This window comes from Puma concolor, chromosome B3 (assembly GCF_028749965.1).
Source record: "Puma concolor isolate L17-30 chromosome B3, mPumCon1.1.hap2, whole genome shotgun sequence".
NCBI classification, from domain to species: domain Eukaryota; kingdom Metazoa; phylum Chordata; class Mammalia; order Carnivora; family Felidae; genus Puma; species Puma concolor.
Genome location: NC_141672.1, coordinates 107527703 through 107548463, shown reverse-complemented (window position 1 = coordinate 107548463; position 20761 = coordinate 107527703). Strand labels below are relative to the sequence as shown.

General features: G+C 49.0%; 2 protein-coding genes across 11 annotated transcripts in view; one reads left to right on the top strand and one right to left on the bottom strand.

Annotated features, from left to right (window-relative positions):
• The window catches only part of APH1B (aph-1B gamma-secretase subunit), a 140373-nt gene that overhangs the window by 56748 nt on the left and 62864 nt on the right, over window positions 1-20761 (bottom strand). Inside the window, exon 7 of one of the 5 annotated variants that reach the window (XM_086710879.1) lies at window positions 499-517. The exons of 1 other annotated variant lie outside the window; for it this stretch is intronic. The gene's annotated coding sequence lies outside the window, so the exon portion shown is untranslated. Of the gene's footprint in view, window positions 1-498; window positions 518-4789; window positions 20371-20761 lie in introns of those variants that run through there. 3 more of the 5 variants (XM_086710878.1, XM_086710880.1, XM_086710881.1) reach the window with 3 other exon arrangements.
• CA12 (carbonic anhydrase 12) overlaps window positions 1-20761 on the top strand; it is a 51550-nt gene that overhangs the window by 26949 nt on the left and 3840 nt on the right. For 2 of the 6 annotated variants that reach the window (XM_086710871.1, XM_086710870.1), the window contains exons 3-9: window positions 4791-4970; window positions 5849-5991; window positions 8318-8413; window positions 9289-9352; window positions 9536-9693; window positions 10958-11084; window positions 20178-20210. In XM_086710871.1, the coding sequence (XP_086566997.1) occupies window positions 4791-4970; window positions 5849-5991; window positions 8318-8413; window positions 9289-9352; window positions 9536-9693; window positions 10958-11084; window positions 20178-20210 (801 nt within the window). Of the gene's footprint in view, window positions 1-4790; window positions 4971-5848; window positions 5992-8317; window positions 8414-9288; window positions 9353-9535; window positions 9694-10957; window positions 11085-12344; window positions 16589-20177; window positions 20211-20761 lie in introns of those variants that run through there. The other 4 variants (XM_086710873.1, XM_086710872.1, XM_086710875.1 and 1 more) reach the window with 3 other exon arrangements.

The following is a 20761-nucleotide window of genomic DNA, read 5'->3' as shown; positions in this document are numbered from 1 at the left end:
AGCTTGTTCTGAGGATGGGGAAGCCAGCCTGACCATAGGGGCTGGCAGGGGAGGGTATGAGGGCCACCGAAGGCCTCGACAGGCCTTGAAAGATGGCTATGGCTCTGCTCTGATCTGTTGGGTGGAGTGGGTGTGCTCTGGAGAAGGGGGGTGGGGTGGAGGGCGGCGCCACAGAGGCAGGGCAACGTCTGGTTAGTCTGGTTAAACTCGGTTACGAGAGAAAGGAGCCTGGCAGCTAACAGGAGAGGCTGAGGCACGGAACTCTGCAGGAAGCCTTGACGGTGGACATGATGAGGGCTTACCCCAGGGTGGTGGAGATGGTGGTGGTAACAGTTTCTGTTTGATTCCATGACCAAGTGAGGGCACAGGATGGACACAGCCAGCTTGGCTCTGAGATCTGGAGCCTTGGAAGAGTGGGGCCAGTTGTTCTCTGATGAGGCATCACACCATCGAATTGAGATCCAGGCCATCACAGGTTGATTAACTGCAGTTTGTGGACCGTACTTCAACCCCGAAGCTTACAAATAAACCATTCAACAGTCAGGAGATAACTGGAAAACTGAGTTCTGACTAGATTTGATAACATTAAGGAGTCGTTCACTCTGGAAGTGTGGTAACGGTCTTGTGGTTTTGAGTCATTGTGTTTTAGAGACACATACTGAAATATGTGCAGAAAAAATACATTTGGATTTGTTTCAAAATTATCCAGTGATGGGGGGAGTGGGTGCGATTTGTTTCTGCAAATTGTTAGTTGTCGAAGCTGGGGGACACGGAGTTTCACTGTGCTCCCCTCTCCCCCGTTGTATGTATTTGAAATTCTCCATGGAAAAAAATTCTGATCCTTGGGCATCAAATCTTGGACCCCGGGCTTCATAATTCCCACTCAGAGATCACGAGAGGCATTCTGAGCTGTGCTATGTTAATCTCTTGTCACATTTCAAAACAAAAATGAGGTCCACTTCTGTTTTGCCTAAAGCAGAAAAACATGTGCTGGAAAAGAAATAATGCCGGGACTTTATTTGGAAAAACAAACTGGGAGATACACACGATCTCCTTTATCAGGATCATGCGAGGAATCCAACTAACTGAAAAGGCAAAGTCAAAACTCAGATGAGAAAAGTGGCATTTTTCTGATAGCTGGAAATAAATGCTTCTTTTGGAAGAGTCCATCCCAAGGGCGGTTTTCTGGCACCAGAGCACTTGGCATGAGTGTGAAAATCGTGGCCAAGTTGAAAAACCACAGCCCGGGCTGGAGCTGCCTGTAAAAAGCCAGCATTGCCTCTGCAACAAGTCACAAACTGCCCAGGCGGAGGCGAGGGGTGGGGGGCAGAGAGAGGTCTACTGACAACACCCCCAGCCCTGATACCGGCTGCCCTGGTGTCCACCCACACAGCACCTCACACCTGTCTCACTCACAAGCCACAACGATGGGAGGCCGCTCGGACAGTGTCCCCAGATGTGTAAGAAGGGGACACTGGCTGCCACGTGCTGGTGGAGGGTCCTATGAACTGTGGTGAAGCCCCATACTTGACAGACCATCTCCCAGGCTCCAGGGCAGCAACCAGATTTTGTTCTCAGTGAGTGGCCCCCAAACAGAACGAACCCTCAGGCAGGTAAACGAGGAAGCTAGGAGGGTAAATTTTGAACCTGAGCAAAGGACAGAAGTTTCTTCTTTTCTTTTTAATGGGAAAAAAAAAATTATAGGGGGTAAAAGGGAAGCCAGGGGCATTCATAGGTGCATGCTTCCCTGGAGAGGAACAAGCACAAAATTAGCATCAGAATCCAGCTCAGTAAACAAGTAAGGGCCTGCTCCATGCCAGGTGAACATGACATGATGCTTACCTGCATGGCGAGCACAGGAGAGGGGGGAAACAGGCATGCACCAAATCTCCTGGGTACATACTAAAACGGAAGAGCATGGAGGTCCTGGCACCCAGCAAGGTAATTCTGTTACTGAGCCCAAGTCTAACTTAGGGCAAATCATTCAATGTCAATTCTTCATCTGTAAAATGGGGCAATTCTTGCCTTTTGGATCCTATAGAGTTTAGAGATGTAACAACCACAACTACTAAAAATAATAACAAGGCAGGAAGAGTAGCCTTTTCTACTAGACCCTGTTGCCCCTAAAAGCGCCTGTGAGTGGGGCTCAAAGACGAGGCCCCCTGTGGACGGCAGCCAACACCTGTGGCAAGTTCCTGATGCAGATGGCTTTCCAGCCAGACCTCGGAGCAGCAGCGCCCTGCGCTCAGCCTCAGCCCCGCTCCCCACTGGGCACCTTGTCACATGCCCAGGAGCTGCCTTGGCATGAGCAACCGTCTCCAACCCATTCAAACCTGCCTGACACCGAGGGTGGAGGTGCTTAGTCCTAGTAATCTCAATCAGTCTCGGAGCTGAGAGCCAGAATGGAACTTCCAGAACGCAGCGTTCAATCCTCTCATTTGCATGAGGGTAAAGGAGACTCAGGCAGCGCATGTGACTTGCTCAAGGTCACTCACTGAGGTGCTGGGACAGCTGGCGCTGAAATCTTGTTTTCTGGACTCTTCTGGTCCTGTGCAGTTGCTTTTCTTTCCTCGGGAGGTTTTGCCAACACAGACTCTGTTGCCTTTTATATCCCTAGTCTTTCTGCCCCCAAATACCTAATTCAGTGTGACTTCCAACAAAGAGTATTTAGGGTGCAATGAAAAGGAAAAGTTCCTCCTGACAACCTTTTCCCAAGCTCTCTGTTCTTTGGGGTCTTTTATTCTTTGGGAAGCTGTTTACTAAATGCCTGTTATGCATGGGACCCTAATCACAGCATGAGTTCACAGAGACGAACAAGAGATGTCCCTGTCCCCCAGGAGCTCTTGGTTTAGTTATCACTAGAAGGCTCTCTTCATGACACCTTTTGGAACCTCTGCTCTGGGAAGAGAAAGTCCTTCTGACCCAGTTCCCTTTAGTCATGTGGGCAAGGAGAAATCGTCTCATCGCTACGCCTCTTTACTCACTGAGTTTTTCCATTCGTGCCTGGCTGGCAGCTTCTGCCACGCTGGCTGTGGGTCCAGACGATGTTGTGATCAGAGAAAAGGCTGGCGGCCTCACTCCAGAAGGCTTGCCACCCGGTAGCTGTACCTCTTCCTGACCCGAGGGTTTCGAAGGGTCCCCATGATTGCTTCATCTATGCTTCCGACTGTCCCTAAGGAATTTGGATTTGCCCTCAGCTGAGCAACGGTCTTACTTTTACTCCGGTTTGCCCCATGGAGTGACAGCTTTGATGTCCTCCGGCCTCCCTCTCCCTCTGCCATCTTGGTGTGAGTTGCTTCTGAGTCCAGGGCTCTGAGGTCTGGGAAATTAAAATATATCTCAGTGAAGACTCTGACTGGCTTGTGCAAGTGAGGAAACTGGTGTCTGTTGGAAGGTTGGACAGGAGTTGGTGAAATCCCTTCAAGCCCTAACATTTCCCAAAAGGTATATCCAAAGGTTAACGGTCGGAAAAATTAGCAGGGTTCCACTGCGTGTCCAGACCTCGGATCAATTCCTCATAGTATTTTAAATGAACACGGGCACCCAAGTTTTTCTTTAGACTCTCCTTACTCTCAGATGAAGTCCCCTAGTTAGAGAACAAGGGGTAGGGAACCAGAATACACACGTACACTCTTGGGAAATGGTGCCACTGTCTATGGAAGGCTTCCTGGAAGCGGAGTTCCGTTCCCCTCTGCTCCAGTTAACATCATTCCTGGTGCCAAAATACTGATGAATGGACCCCAGATGGCAAAGCGTGGTCCCCAACTCAGACAGAGCCCACAGGGCACAATGGTTTTACCCTAACGAGCCATGACATGCCAATTATTCGCTTTTCTGGAGAAACCTCAGCCTGAAAATCCATTTAATTACCACGGGAGATAATCTTTTAAACACAGCTTTACATTCTTTAAAGATTTTTCCCTGTGGGAGTAAGAAAGTTTATCTGAACATGGGATTGGATTGTTTATTTCCATTTCCAGAGGAAGGACAATCACCTGGTAGTTACCAAGAAGCCTGAGCCCTGGAGGATTTATTTTTAAGTCTCTTCCTCCTCACTGATCGTTTGTCATTAGTTTGTAGTGTTGTCACACTCTCTCAGGGTACACTGTGCACTTAGCTCTGTGATCCCCTAATTACTTGGAATTTTTCAAGCATCCCTATCAGATGGGGTTTTACACTTGCTCTGGATGTGGCTATCAAGAGTCAATGTCCTCAAAGGTTTCCCATCAGGAAGATCATATCTATAAATCCACGAGCCCTGACAAGAGTCAATGTCCTCAACAGTTTCCCATCAGGAAGATCATATCTATAAATCCACGAGCCCTGAAGACTTCCCTGGAGCTGTGGTCAGTAAGACACCACTTTTTCCAGCCTGGAGCATCCCAGAGGATGCAAACTTGGGCAAGCAGGGGCCCTATGGTTGTGTTCAACCTGGTGGCCCCAAGACCCTGAGTAATTCCTGCTCGTAATAGGTGCTCCATAAACAGAGGCTAAATTGCTGAATATCAACAGGTCCTCACATGGAAAGGATGTGTACTGTGCCAAAATATGAGCAATGAAAACGGAGCTTGGTGGGCCCTATTCCGTGGCATGGGGCTGCTCTCGTCCTTCTATCCCCATCTCCCTTCAAGGACAAATGGCAGGAGGCTGAGATTTCTGGGCCTCGAAGAATATACCTCTGGGGATTAAGAGGAGAAAAGGAGTGATTGTATTGGACACAGAATTAGAAAGTGAGGAAAACAGTTTTGTGGGAAATGGACTCACTTTAGGGCCTGAATCTCCCCTTTCAGGTCCAGATGGGGAGAAGAGCTGGTCCAAGAAGTACCCATCATGTGGGGGCGTGCTGCAGTCCCCAATAGACCTGCACAGTGACATCCTCCAGTACGACGCCAGCCTTGTGCCCCTTGGGTTCCAAGGCTACAATGTTTCTGCCAATGAGCAGTTTCTCCTGACCAACGATGGCCATTCAGGTGAGAGAGACCTCTGAGGACTGCAAGGGGATGTCTGAGCTCCCCTCAGCTCCTTGGCCTGCTCTCTTGCCCCTGGCAGGGAGGGGGCTGCACTGAAATACAGCCCCCAGGAGACGGGGCGGTGGGAGGGGGGAGGGATGAGAGATGCCTGGACCACTCACTGGGGGGGATGCTGGAGGCAGTTCTTCCAGGGCAGCGCCTCGCATAAGAAGCACATTTCTTGGGAAGGGGCGGGGGGGGGGGGTGGGGGGGGGAGGTGGGGGACAGGCTTGAGCCCTTGGGCTCCCTGGCGCAAACACTCCAGGAGGCACGCAACTCACTGTGGGGTCGCCCAGGCTTTGGAGTCAGACAAACCTGGATTTGAATCCTGGCTTGACTACTTATGAGTCATGAGACTCTGGGTAAGAATATTAACCTCCTTGAGCTTTCATGTGGAAAATGGGCATATTGATGGGTACTGCGGAAAGACTAGAGATTATGTATGTTGGGGATCTGGAATACAGAAGATGCTTCATAAATAGCAATTATTATTGTTGCTGTTATATTATTCTACGGCTTGGAAGATACTTCATTAAAGGTTCTATCTTGATAGCTGGGTGTGTAATACGTGGATATGTAAAAACACACCCACCCATCTAGTATTAGTGCTCTTGCCATCCTTTTCCCAGGGGAGCTTAGAAGGGGCTGGTGCGACTAGAATTTCTTTAGGGAAATGGGGACATTTTCAGGAGAAGAGCCCAGGTTTCTGAGCCCCAGGCTGTGTCTCCACTCACTGCATCCACCTGCCTCCTGTCTGGGCCCCGGGCTGGTGTCGCATCGCTAACTGCTCTCAGGCAGTGCTCAGCTGGCCAGGGCTCTGAAGGCTCCACTCCCCACAGTGAGGCTGAACCTGCCCTCGGACATGCACATCCAGGGCCTCCGGTCCCGCTACAGTGCCGCCCAGCTGCACCTGCACTGGGGGAACCAGAATGACCCTCACGGCTCCGAGCACACTGTCGGTGGGAAGCACTTTGCTGCTGAGGTGAGTGGAGCGGGCAGGCCGGCAGAGGCTGCCTGGCGGTGGGTGGTCTGGCACCCTTCCACCTGGCTGGTGTGCAGCGAAGATCAGAGCGCAAGCAAGGGCTGCCTTCGGGCTCCACACACGCACTCAGGGAAGGCAGAGCCGCTCCCATCCCCCCCGCGGTTCTTCCGCGGTGTCCTGGTCCCCTTCCTCCTGAACGTACGGAGTTTGTCTCTGTCTTTACTGAGTGGCACCGCTCAGAAGGCAATGCTCCCGGGGTGGCACAGTGGGGCATACATGCCCCTTTTGCATCGCTCTTCTGCCTGCACAGATCGGGATCCCACCGGCTTGTCTGGCTGACGTATCGTATCTCGCTGCTGAATCCTACTGGGCTAATTGCTTCCCCCAACTTCTTCATCTTTCTTCACAAGCCGTGCTGTTTGCACAGGCCTTTCCCACTCCAGCTTTCCTTTTCCTGGGCATGGCTTGTGCTTGGAACCTTGGGGCCCAGGGCCACAAGCCAAGGGAAGACTGGCATTATAATTCACGGGACATCACGGCAATGAGAGAGTCAAAGAAGATAGTCTGGGATGTCGGCACAACATTGTGTTGTGTCGTTCTGAGGCACTACCCCAAAATGCCCAGAGGAAACGGAAGGAGTGGAGCATTGTTCCTGCACTATAGGTGTGCAGGGGGTACGGTGGGCGTGCTTGAGATGCTCCACTTAAGAGCTCCCAGAGGACAGAACTTGGGGGTGTGGCTCTGACTGTTTACAGGGCAATAAATACAAGGAGATAAACGCTACTGATCAGCCAGTGGAGCCCAAGGTAAATAATGACATGACCACTCTCCTCTGTTCTTAACTGCTGAACTGCTTAATGTCTCAGGCTAATTATAGGTAGAGTTACACGTGTGGAGGGCCTATATTTCTGGCCCAATAGGACGGCACTCTTGGAGGGGCACGCATTTCAAACCAGGCCCATCTCTGAAACCCCAGGACTGCAATTTCTTTCCGGCTAATTGCAATGTGGAGACTTCTACCTACACACGGGGAATAAAGAAGCAGTTAGGGTGTAGGCTGGGAGAGTGTGGGCATTTAAATGGATTTCTCATTATTATATTTTCTGCTATGAAGCCACATCATCACCAAGGGCCTGGTGAAGATGCGCCATAAATGTCTCTAATAGAGAAAATACTTCAAGGTGACCCGAAAGTGGCAGATTCCCTGTGGAGGGCCCTTGAAAGTGCACAGTTCTTCTGGACTGGGTCCTATAGAGAAGAGTCTCTTCATCTCTTCAGCAGGGAATTCTGTTCCTCTCCGTTTAATCTGAACACAGTAAGAAAAGTGCTGAAGCAGACCGCATGTTCAAAGGGCAGCTGTAAAAAGAAATACGGATCTAGGACCTGCAGGGTGTCAGCCACACAGAATCCCCCATTTCTCAAGGCTGTGCCAAGCTAACGTGGTGGGGGGCAAGGCGGCGGGCTACATCCTTCATAGCGAGGACTACTTACAAAAAGAAATGATGTCATGTCGCTTGTGAAAATTAGAAAGGGCCACTTGAAAGGTGGGGAACATTAAGCCGTATTCAGTAAAATCTGCTTGAATTCCATTTATGACCATGTAAGACGGAGAAAGAGATGAACAAAGAAAAAATCTCAGCGTGTCACAGTCTTAAGAGGCAAAGACTCAACAAAAATGCATGTCACATATATAGATGTATCTACTAATATAGTTTTTTGGAGGACAAGTGACAGACACCACATTTTGGATTAAAAACTAGGTCCAACCTATTGTCAGAATTTATCATAACAATACCTTAATGCTTACCTAGACATTTATTTATTTTTTTTGAGAGAGAGAGAGAAAGAGCATGTGTGCATGCAATGTTGTGGGGGGGGGAGCGCAGAGGGAGAGGGAGAAAGAATCTCAAGCAGGCTCCTCACTCAGTACAGAGCTGGACTCGAGGCTCAATCTCACAACCATGAGACCTTAGCCGAAATCAAGTCGAATGCTTAACCGACTGAGCCACCTGGGCGTCCCAGTTACCTAGACTTTTGAAACCCAAGATTTCTCAGAACGTTCTCTTTCCCTCACTTTAATAATCACAAGTAATTCCTGCTTTGATAAAATGAGCTTAGAATTTTTTTGTGAATGCTAAGAATCTACATTCAGAGAGTAACATCCTTGTTTTTTTGGCCTCTTGAAATATGGCTGATTAAACCCGTATAAAAGCCGGGCTGTGATTTCTTTTTCCACCGGAGGGATAAACATGTGTCCACCCCCTGCAAAAGCAAAAGGTTCCCATGAGTCGCCCACCCGTGGTGAGCAGCTTTCCTTCCACTGCAGCTGCATATTGTCCATTATAACTCGGACCTGTATGCCAACGCCAGCACCGCCAGTAACAAGTCAGAAGGCCTCGCCGTCCTAGCTGTTCTCATAGAGGTAAGAGATGTTGAAAGGGGTTTTACATGAAATTTGAAGCCAGGATGGTATCACACTCGGCATTTGGTCCCTGAATTGCCTGTCCGTTGGATGTGTGTGGCTCACTCTCATTTTGGCTGTGTCTTGCCTCTAGAACCAGAGGAATGCCCCCATAAGGGACCTTGTCTTTTGGCCAGGAGGCAGCACTTTGTGTAGCTGGGCAGCAGAAATGGGCATGTCCTTTGGAAGACTGGAGAAAATGAGCCCTAGTTGCTAGCCCTAATGTATAAAGCTTGGAATTGTCCAGCGAGGCAGGCCCTGTGTGTATGGGGTTGGGGGGTGGGGATCATTCAGCACTGCCTCATCAGGTGTCGAATCCCTTACACAACTCCTAACATCCAAGTTGCAGTCTTTCTATAGACCCTGGAGTGAGCTCTTTCCTTAATCCCCCAAATGGGAATGTTTCCTGATTCGCTTGCATGTATTTCCCTAATAAGACAAGTACCTCGTTTTTCGACATGCTTACTTGCCTGACTTGGCTTGTACGTACTACATCTCCCTTGAGTTCTGGTTAGAAAACATGCTAGTTGTGGCTTTCAGACTCAAAGCCTGATCGCCAGGAGCACAGGCTATATTCTTTGCCTCGCTACGCTCAAGCCCCAGTGCCCTGAGGGCTCAGTGCCTCGCGTCCTGAGATGCAAGAGGACAGGACCATCACCCTCATTCTGTAACAGGCTAGCGATCCTTCATAATTGTCCTAGTAAAGTGAATCCTTCAGGGAGGACCTTGGCAGTGGTGACTATATACCCTAGTCGAGTCCTTCCATTAGCAACTGTTACACCAGGCTCAGCCTATATAATTCTGTCCTAGTTCAACCTGCCCCATCTATGTTGCAGATGGGTTCCTTCAATCCATCTTATGACAAGATCTTCAGGCACCTTCAAGATGTCAAATACAAAGGTAAGGGGTTCTTGGATGCTTATCTACCCCTAGAGAGGAGAATACAGTCACCCCCATGTGACCTGAAGAAAAATGAATGCAGGGGGCAGGTGCTGTTCACATTTCTAGGCTCAGTCGCATGCCCAGCAGCACCTCTGCCATGGGGAGAAAGGCGGACACCATCTCCCCAATATGTCTCTCCAGGCCAAGAAGTGCTCATTCCGGGTTTCAGCATTGAAGAGCTGCTTCCTGAGAGGCCTGACGAATACTACCGCTACAAAGGCTCCCTGACCACACCTCCTTGCCACCCCACAGTGCTCTGGACGGTTTTCCGGAACCCTGTGCAAATTTCCCAGGAGCAGGTAACTGTCGTGCTCTTCTGAGTCAGAGGCCATGTGGCACCTCTGTCTCTACCATCACCCAATATCATAACAACTTGATTTCCTCACTTAGAGTTTCACTGACAGCTGTGCAAAACCTCTCCAAATAGTGCAGGTTCCTGGACGCACTGCAAAAATTACAGGCCGAGCTTCAAAAACAGAGTTATCAAGTCAAGCTTGAAAAATGGACCCATCTCCACAATTCCTTACAAGCAAGTCGTTAGGCTGCATTTCCTAATATACCCCTCAGTGGCTGCATAGTATTTGCCTCCATGGTGGAGCGAGCATGGTTCCTTTACAGGGCAGAATAAGGACAGACCCAGTTTCGATGGTCTAACCAACCAGAGCGCTGGGACTGCGGCAGTGAGTAGGCAATGGTCTCTGTTCTCAAGAAGCTCAAAGTCTAGTGCAAAACTAGGGGACAGAAGCCTCAGCAATCATCTCCAACCTTCTCATCTTACAGATGATGAAAGTGAGGGATAGACAGTTGAGGGAGCTTGTGGGATCGCCTGCTGGTTGGAGACAAAGCCCCAAAGTCAGATTGGGGTTGCTAGTCGCTGCCCATCCCCTACTCCACAGTTGAAATTCATCAAGAAGAAAAGTGACTGTCCAGGAGACAGGGCCAGGGGCAGTGCTGCACACTGGCTCATGGCCCGTCCCACCCCCAACCCCTCTTCCTGACCAGTAAGGCCCTCACTGTTGGTCGTTCTTTTTACTATGAGCTACTGATCTGAGTAATGTAGATAAATGGCAGCAGGTGGGCGGACAGGAATAGAGATGTGATGAATCAAGAGATGAAATGTTCAGGGAAGCAGTAACCTAGAAGCTGCCTTGGAAACAGATTATATAATCTATGTGGGTGTACGAAAATTCCATGGAACCAGTGGTCAGAGGAACTGAGAAACTCTTGCCTCCCTCTTTTTGTTCCTTGTGATGGGACCACCAGAATAAGCCCCAAGCCCCTCTGATTTAGAGTCGGGTTGCAAATCAGGCCTGTGAGAGGCTGAGGAGCCCCTCCACCACCCAGCAGCTAAGAGCTGTAACCTCCCCCCAAGCCTTGGGAGATGGTGACAGACCAGCTCACCCGGTGTCCAGGCAACCAGACGCCTGCGAGGGAGGGGAAACAGTTATCTGGCTTTCCCACTGCTTTCTGACGTGCCTCCTGCCAAGCCCCAGAGTTCTCCTCCCCACTGAGGTCAGGCAAGGGAGCATCACTTTGCCCATGGGGTGTGTTCCTGCCTTGCAGCTGCTAGCTTTGGAGACTGCTCTGTACTGCACACATGTGGATGACCCATCCCCCAGAGAGATGGTCAACAATTTCCGGCGGGTCCAGAACTTTGATGAGAGACTGGTGTATATCTCTTTCCGACAAGGTGAGAAGACGCGGTGTGTGGGGGCGTATGGTGCCAGGACACCCATTTTATCTGCAGTCGGGTGCCCTACCCTCGGGCTTTGTCACTGATACCCTTAGGGGGTGGGTTCAGAGCACTCTGGCTGCCAAGGGAACCAAGTATGCAAGAAGCTATTGTGTGTGGGTTTACTGAGGTCTCCCTCCACTGCTCTTGACTTCCCTGAGCCTTTGCAGGGAAGCACCAGCCAGGGCTTCTAGGTGCCTGGACCGGAGCCCCCATTAAGTCTGGGAGTCTCTCACAGATGGGGAAGAGAGGATGTTCTGGGGTCCTCTCTGTCAGAGAACTACGTCTCCTAAGACACATGGTAGGACTGTTTTCACAAGACAAACTCCTAACTTCTTGCCGTAGGCTTTCTTGGCATCAAGGCCCATCTTCAGCCTCACCAGGTGATTCATAGCACCATCACCATCACCAACGTCCAGGGATGCTCCTTCGTTAAGCTTTCAGAGCGTGGGCATAATCCACATTTGTGGGCATAAGTAGCTCATGGTCTGATGTAGCAGGACCCATCAGGCAAGAAAGCGTCTGCATTCACTGCCTTTTTGTCTCATCTCCTTAAGCTTGCCTAAGCACACACACACAGGAGCTATACTGAATGAAGCTGAATAGTTTGGTTTATTCCTAATGCTATGAAGGCTCCGTTCTTCCTCTTAAATCTGTAACCATAACTCCCCAGAAGGACATTTAACATCTTTACTTGTTCAATACCCCTGTCAATACTGTTGGAAGCTGGGGGTTCAGGGAAACAGGTAAGAGAGCACCCTGGGGGTCCACAACCTTCTTCAAACCTCCAAGTTCACTTTCTCGCCGTAGACTCTTGGGCCACTCCCAACACGGGAATCTCATGGTCAGAAACAGGTAGGTCTGTGCAAGTTCCACTTTTTCTCCTTATGTCACTTGTGATGGAACTGGGCCAGGTGTTCATATCTAAAGATGACCCCATTAACCCACTTGTCCGAGACTCAGTTCTCCTTGTCTCACCTTCTTGTTCCTTTGTTATTGTGTGAGATTATAACTACCACTGACTAAGCTTAAACATAGGAAGATAGTATTTCAGGGCCCTTGCCAGAAAGCTTTAGAAACACGCCCTTTTGCACTGACCCATATATATGATCAGAATTATGTCCTGTCAATCACTTAATCAGACCTGCCCAAGAATTTATCTTTTGTGCGCTCCTTGCCACACACCACTGGTTAAGGTAGTTTCTCTCTTTTTCTCAGTTTCCTGGTCTGAAAACGTCATCTGTGAACAATAGTCCTTCTTAAACACAGAGAACATATATGATGATGACTGTCAACTTCTTTTCTAGGAAAACGCCTCAAATGTACAGATCATCCCTTTGTGATCTAGTTTGGATATAAATTTCTCTTTTCCCATTCCTCTAAATGGAGTAGTAGTCAAGGGTAAATGGAAAATACTTCAACTCTTCAATAAAATACAAAACAAAAAAACTACCTGGAGATAAGGGACTTGGCCCACGTAGATAAGGTAGATCTTATTTGTGATTCAAGATAATAATCAGATCTCTTCTCTGGATTGGTCTATATAAGTCACAGGGGATACGGTCATAAAGACTCCCCCTGCAGTCAGAAGACCTAGGTTCAAGGCCTCAATTTGTTTCCTCCCTGCTGTATGATGTAAGCAAATCATGTCCTTTCTTTGGCCTTGGTTTCCTTAGCCATAAAATGATAGGTTGGACAAGGTGAGCTAATGTCCTTTCAACGTTAACATGCTATAGGATTCGAAGTGGATACTAACAACTGCCCATCCTGACTTTACGTTGCAGGGACAGTGTTTGAGGGCAGTTACAAAGGATCAGAAGAAACCACACAGGAACTTGAGTCTGACATCCCAAAGTAACCTCCACTTGTAACAATGGACTATGGCACTGGGAATAATTAGCCATCTTCTTAGACCAGCTCAGGTCTAAGTTGGCCCTCACAGAGTGGGCAGTGCAGTCAGGCTTGTAGCAGAGCGCTTCAGTAGACTCTCCCAGTCTGGCTGGGGAGCTTGAGGGGCCTCTTAGCAGAAGCCTGGAGACAAACTCCAAGCTCAGGGCATCAAGATCAAAGCCCAAATGCATCTTTGCCACTGCCATTCCTGCACGGCTCACCCAGAACTGTTGCTTCCAAGAGCCCAGGCTGTGCCCAGCTCTCCCCTTGGAGTGAGAAACCCTGGCAGTCCAAGGCAAACCTGTTCATTTGGAGGCTGATTATAGAAACTTGGCTAGAATTGTCCCCTCCCACTTCTCGAAGACACAGGAAGCTACTGGGGCTGTTTCCCAAGGAACAATGGGGAGGGCGGCCACAAAGGAGAGACGCCCCAAACCTCACCCCCCCGGGGGCACCTGCATTTATGAAGGGCTCTCACACCAACTTGGAGGGGCCTCAGACCATAACATGCCATTTCAGGTTTATGGAGTGAGTGTGTGTCAGTGTGAACCTTTAGCAATTGTGCTGAATTATCTGTAAACTTCCATTAAGGCAAACTTGTAATTAGGGCCTGATTTATTCAGAGCTTTCTCTGGAAGTTAACAGGAACTATGGAGTTGGAACATTGAGCCAGGAGAAAAGTGATGTTAAGGAAATCCTCTAGGAGAGAAAGTGCAAGGACTTTGAGAGTAGGCTCTGAGGTTTAACCAAATTGGAACAACTGGGACTAAATCATTTAACTTTACCATGCTTCCTCAACTGTGCTTAGAAAAGGAATAAAGAACTTAATTTCTGTCCTTAAGAGGTAGTAATCTGTCCTTAAGGGGTAGTCTATGATTTAGCCCTAGGGCAGGGTTTCTTAACCTTGGTGCTATTGACATTTTGGTCTGGATAATTCTCACTGGGGGCTGTCCTGTGCATTGCATTGCCCTCTCCCCACTAGATGCCTATAGCATCCCCCCACTTTTGAATGCCAAAAATGTCTCCAGACATTGCCAAATGTCTCCAGGGCATGAGGGGCAAAATTGAGAACCAGTACCCAGGAATTACATGATGAATTTCCTAGGCCCATGCTGATTTTTTTTTTTTTTCACTTATATGACAGGATTCTGGAGTTTTCTATCATATGCCCTGGTCTTTCCTCTATTACAGCATGACATTTTCAAACTGGTGATGGCTACCCTTGAAACCGAAAGGTTGTTGGGTTACTAAGGTAGAACAACCAAACTCAAGAGAAACCCTCTTCCCTACCTTCCTTTAGAATTTGAATATACTTGCTTTTTGTATAATTGGCTATGTCCAAGGCCAAGAGAAGTGGACAGGCGAGAACTATCCACCCTTAAGAGAAGCATACAAACCCCTTTATCAGGGCTCCAGATGCCTCCGAGGCAGCAATTTGCTTCGGAAACTCGTTATCATTTTTCTCCCTCGCTTTTATACCATTTTTTCTCTCATGTGTGTTGTGTTTCTTGTTGCCTTTAGTTAAAATGACCACTCTTTATGGAGAGGTGAAAGTCATGTCAGGCACTTTTTTTTTAAGCTCTTGTGAAAGTGCCTCTTCCAAGGGGTACAAATGGAGGACTTGAGCTGAAGAGGGGAGACAAGAGTCATTGCCCTCAAGGTGGGACCCCAGAGAGGGGGGAGACATCCTGTGGCCAGACCAGATCTCACAGGAGTCAGATGCCCTCTGTGAAGAAGGAGAAAGATGGCATGGGCAGATTTATAGCCCAGGCGCCTGATTCTTAGTTCCTTCACGTTGACCTCTTCCAAGCTAAAGATAGCAACACTGGGTCCTGACGGTGGTGGGTAATAAAGCAAGAGCCTATAGAACCCAAATGCTAATGTTATCTAGTCCTATTTTTAATATACCAGGGCCAGGGACACTTGAGGGACAAGGGGAAGCCAAAGAGTTTCTATAATCATGCGTTAGTGGGCTTTCGCTGAGCAACTGCATGTTCCCCACTGCAGAGCCCAGAGCCAGCTGAGGCACTCTTAGACAAGAGCGCTGGACAGTAGTGGGGCAGGGCTTTGACCCGTGCTAAATCTGTGGAGTCGCACGATTAGAATCCACTTGACCCTTAGAGACCTGGGGAGTTTTATAAAACCTTTAAAAAGAGGAAAAACTCTTACAAAGCTAAGATGGCTAATTATCTACTTTTTGAGACTAGACTGTATGCTTTGTGGTTATTGACCTCTTGTTTCTAAAAGTTCCTATTTTTAAATAAAAACTATTAGATGGAAAGTATCAAGTCTACTGAGACATCCAAATGAAAGACAGAGGGGTTCCCACCTTCCAATTCCCCTGGATCCAGGGGGCTGAACAGTCAGGAGTAATTGTCAAATGTGCTACAAAGTCCCTAGTCCCTTCATCTAGTGCAATTCAACACACCACATGTTTCCTCAGCATACCCCAAGCCGAGCATTATGGAGAACAAAAACCTCACTGTGGATGTTCTCTTGCTCCTTAAAAACAAGCCTCTGGCACAGGGCAGACCAGGTGGAAAGTCAGAAAGCTGGACCCACCCACGGCAAGGTGGCCCCAGCTATCTTTCCGGCATTTCTCCCCCTGGCACCCGTCCACGCCCTGCGGGGCCTCCCTTAGCAAGGCACTGCTTTTACATGTGCACATGATTTACTTTTGCACACGACTCCCTTTGCCGGCGATGCCCCTCAGCTTTCCACCTGGAAAATTCTTTCACGACCCCACTCTAATGTCATGCCAGAAATCTTCCCTGTTCCCCTGAAGGTGACTTACAGTCTCTTTCAATGCGGCTGGAACAACCCGTTCATCTCTGTTATGGTTCTTAGCATAGCGCAGGATAATGATTTACTGCTGTACAGAAAAAGAAAAACAATGTCTAGATTATCCACACACTCCAAGACCCTAAGGACAGGGACTCACTTTTGTGGCAGGCATCGTGCCTGGTGCTCATTACAAGTTTGAGAGGATATAACCAAGCCAGCTCCCTTCCGCTCCCCTCCCCAGGCTTTTCTCTGCAGAATGATTTGAACATAAGCCTGGCCAGGGGTCACCTTTTAGTTTCAAGTCTTCTTTTGCTTTGTTTCAGGTTGCCAACAGGCATTCAAATCAATCCATTGGTTTAAGAAGCCTTAAAGATCAGAACTTAGCCGGCAAGTTTCAAAGTCTTAGGAGAGAGTCGCCTAGGGATGCTGTCAGGCTTTTTCTGTTGCTCTGGCCTGAAAGGAGTAAGACGCCCCTGTGCCACCACCTACCATTCCTTCAGCACAGACAGCCTGTGCCTGGCCACTGATGGGAGCGGAGCGCACTAAACCCCCAGTGCTGGGATTGGAAGCCACGCCTACTGCCCCGGGATTCAGGCCCCTCAGAGCAATGTGTGGCTTTCTGTCCTGGGCCTACAATCCTGCCATCTGGAGGGCAAAGCCCTCAGTCCCTATCATGGTTGTAGAAAACCAGCACCCTGATGTAATGTGGTGGCATCCTTTTGGCAGATCTGTAGAAATTATTTCTTTTTGGGGTTCCATAGTGTCAATAAAAAAGTCCTCCAGTTAAATATGTTCTCCAAAGATAGCTATGTTCTGTAGTCACTGAGGGCATCTTCCTTGCTTGTCTTACCAAAGCATCATCCAAAGAGAGGACTAGCATTTCAGTTACTTCACTCTATGACCTGTATTAAGCATAATAATAAGAGCTTTTATCATCTCAAACTGGATTTTATGTATTTAAACTATCAAATCCCTGCTAAGCCAAAGCTCTTCTTGTCTCTTTTATAAGACTGGAGACTGCTAAAGAGGCATATACATATGTATACACGTGTATGTAACTATGTAAAATGTCACTTACCAAAATAGGCTATACTTTAATATTTTTTTAATGTTTATTTATTTTGAGAGAGAGAACAAGCATGACCGAGGGAGAGGCAGTGAGAGTGGGGGAGAGAGAATCCCAAGCAGGCTCCATGCTATCAGCACAGAGCCTGACACGGGGCTCGATCCCACAAACTGTGAGATCATGACCTGAGCCGAAATCAAGAGTTGCATGCTCAACCGATTGAGCCACCCGGGCGCCCCTAAAATAACATTTTGAAAGGAATAACAATAAGGATTGTATTCCTCTTTATTTAAAATTCTGTTTGAATAAACAGAATTGCAAATAGATCTCGAAAATGTTAGAGTTGTTCCAGGAACGGCAAGCTGTGTGAACGAGGGGCTTGTTCCTTCTGCTGGGCTTTTCTGTGTCTGCACTTGAGGCTTCAGAAGACCTCAAAAGCAGTTAACCAGCATCCCTCGGTCCAGCGAGATACCAGTGGAAGATCCAGCTCCTGAGCCAGCAACAACAGGTAGCAGCGCCCCTGTGGCAATCAGCTTGTCTGCCTTCTCTGGGATCTGTACCCTCCTGGGGGAGGCATGTGACAACCGGATTCTTCTGTATCTGTGTGATTTCATTCTCTGTGTCATACTGCCCTATCTTTGCTCACCCTGATCCGTACCAGAGCACTTTCTAGATAGCAGATAGCTCTCACATCTGTATGGCATGCACCCTCTTAACCAACCAGCTCGGAAGCCCCTTCGTCGTGTTCTCATGCAGTAGCTCTTGTGGGCCATCTCCGTCAAGCAGCCTGTCTCTGTTTCTCCTGTCTCACTGTGCTTCAGTGGGAACTGCCTGTGTTAGTCGCCATATAGAAACCAATCCATTTCTTTGTTTAATCGGCAGATGAACTTCTCTGGCTGTGTCCCTCCCATCATCAACTGTGTTCCCTATTCTCTACACCATCGCACAGGCTCTGCTTGATGCAGGCTTTGGCTTTTCTCTCTGGGCTCTACTTCAGTTGCCCCAAGAATTTTCCCTGTGCCCCCAAAGTCTCCCTGACTTTCCCCTCTCCTGTTAATTAGCAGATGCTTTAGCAGCTGCTTCCAGGAGGCCCCAAGCCCTGTGGACTTCATCTGGCTCTGCAGAGAAGTCCCGCTTCCTGGATGGTTGGTGCTGTCTCAACTGGCAGGGGGTAGCATCCCAACAACATCTTCCTGCCCTGGACTCCCCTGGGGGTGGAATTCTTGGGGGGTGACACCCTCACTACCATTCCTCTTCCATAGTGGCTTACACTTTTCACTTGCTCAGTCAAGCCGCTTTGTCTTTGCTGCATCAAAGTCTTGGCTGAAAAGCATCTGTCCCAGTCTCCGGGGCTTACTTTGCCTTTGTGGCTGCTTGCTCATTTCATTATTTCCACAGAAAGGCAATTTAGGCCCTCACAAGTGGTCATCCAGGAGCAAGGAACCCTGGTTAGAGCCCTGGATTAAATTAGGCTGTTGTTTACAGGGCCTAATACAGCCAAGGGCAGCCAGATTTCCTTCCAGATAAGACATCAACTTGGGCCATGGACTCTTGAGAAAAGTCCCATCTCTGGGGGCCTTGCTTCTGTAGACTTGGCTCTGCTCCCCAAGCTCCCTGGGGGTGCCCCCTACAGTCTGGAGTGGGGCTGCTCAGCTGTCCGGGGCCCTGTGTGTTTCCCAAGGATGTTTGAGGTGACTGTGAAAGCAACGACTTTAGAAACTGTTCAGTTGGGGCGGCTTAGCCAGTGGTTAGGCTTACTAGTGATGGTCTTATGTGGCGAGAACTAGTTTGGTACCACAGACATCTGGACACTCTCCTCAGGGGAGACTCATATCCTGAGTGTCTCCCTAAGCCACAGACTGGTCCTTGTATTCAGGTTACAAGAAGAGACTTGGAGCAGGGAATCAGGCCATCGTAGCCACACTCTCTCTGCCACTTGGGAGGCCATGGGCTGCTGATGGCTAGCAAGAGCCAAGAGAACAGGCCACCCTGTACTTTGTGGATAGCTCCTCTCTATACCGGCTCTGCTTATTCTGACAACAGCCTCGGGCCACCTGGGGCGGCCAGACCAGAGACTCCTAGGGGCCAGCCTTGGATGAGGGAGGCTGCAGGGTCAGTGTGAGACTGTGGAAGAGGACAGCCGGGAAAAGACACAGGGCTGATGGCTCCGGGGGAATCAACCAGACTCTGGCCACATAACAGGAGAAGGGAGTGAACAAAAAAACCCTCATCCTGCAGTCTCGGGTCTGGTTCCCCAGGGTGTCAAGTGCCCCCAAGTCTGAGTCCCTGGCCCTCTGCTGACACCTCACAACTGGCCAGGGCTCTCCCAAGGTCTGAGTCTCAGAGTGGGCTCCGTGGGCACAGGCTCTCCTGAGTGTCATGCTGGGTGGCCACAACTCCGAGCACAACTCTGGCTTCCAATGTGAACTGGAACAAGCACCCACACGCACATACACACATATGCTAGAAGTTTCTGCTAAGGTCAGAAAACCACCAGACAAGAGGGTATGTGTAACAGAGACTTTCTTTAGATGCAGGACCTGATTGGGAGAATGGGGAGTAATTCTAAGAACCTGGAAGGAGCATGCTGGGGTTACCCAGGGGAGCTTCATGACTGGGCACCACTGTCTTACTCAAAAAGATGGGCTCACCCATTACCCTCCCCCAGGGAGGTCCCTAGGAGGCTGACTATGGGATTTTATTTTAGATAGCTGGGCACTATTTCAGCCCCATTGAAGACTCCTAACTTACCCCCAAAGGAACTCACTAAGAGAAGCCATAATCTTCTTGTTCCACATCAGAGAAGGGAGGCTAGTATCAGGGAGGGGTATCTCCAGTTTGCCCAGTGGGGCCAAAGCAAAAACAAAACCAAATCATGGTAACAGGACTAGACAGGGATGGAGCAGAAGTCTAGCCACAGGCTCCAGCTAAGCCCTGCCAGCCCCAGACAGCCAGAACCTGGAAGATTCCTTACAGATGAAGAGGGATAGGTATCCAAGCAGCAGATAATAGCCTGCCCAAGGAGACTCTGATCCTTACCCTTCCTTATGTTCCACTCTAGCCATGTTGGACTAAAAACTGAAGTCTTGCCCTAGCAAAAAGACTGCTGTGACAAAAATTGGAAAGGAGGATCACAGTGTGAACTCCCAAGGTGGGCAATTCCCTCTATACATCAGGCACCTGAGTCAAGAATGAATACTCTCAGAAAGTCTGTATGAGTCCTGTACTTCCAACCAAATGTTCAGCACACTGGTCAAATCCACCATGGTTTGACTTGGTTAATTTTCAACCTTTTCCTCTCCCCTTTGAAGTGCAAGACCTTACCTACACAGGACTGAGTCTGGGTATGTGGCCTGCCGGCCTTGCATGCTGCAGCTGGGTGATCTCTGTGATTCTTGGTGTGATCTGGGCCTGTGATACTTCCAGCCCAATCTCCCTGCTTCTCTGTGCTGTTGCTCTGGCTCCCGGTCCTCTCCTTGCTGTGGGTCTTACCTTCAGGTCACTCTGTGATTCAAAGATGAACCACCAATCAAATGCTTCCCTAATGAAAGACCTAATCACTCTATAGCATGTGTACATTCAACGAGCTATCCAAGACCTGCTGGCCATGGTGGGAAGCCATTGTCTGAAAAAAAACATGCCCGAGACCAGTGTGGAGGTTGGGTGACTGGCTAAGTGATCTTGGCAATGGACCCCTGGTTGTCTTGGACTGCTTAGGACTGTGCAATGGAGCTTGGGGGAAAAGCCAATAGAGGCATCCAATGGGCCTTAAATCCAGCAAACAAAGACAGAGTAAGTTCTTATTCTGTAGCTCAGGTTTTCTCAAAGTATGGTTCATGAACCATTTACATCAGCATCAGCTAGAGCTGTTTGTTTGGTAAAAATGCAGATTCCT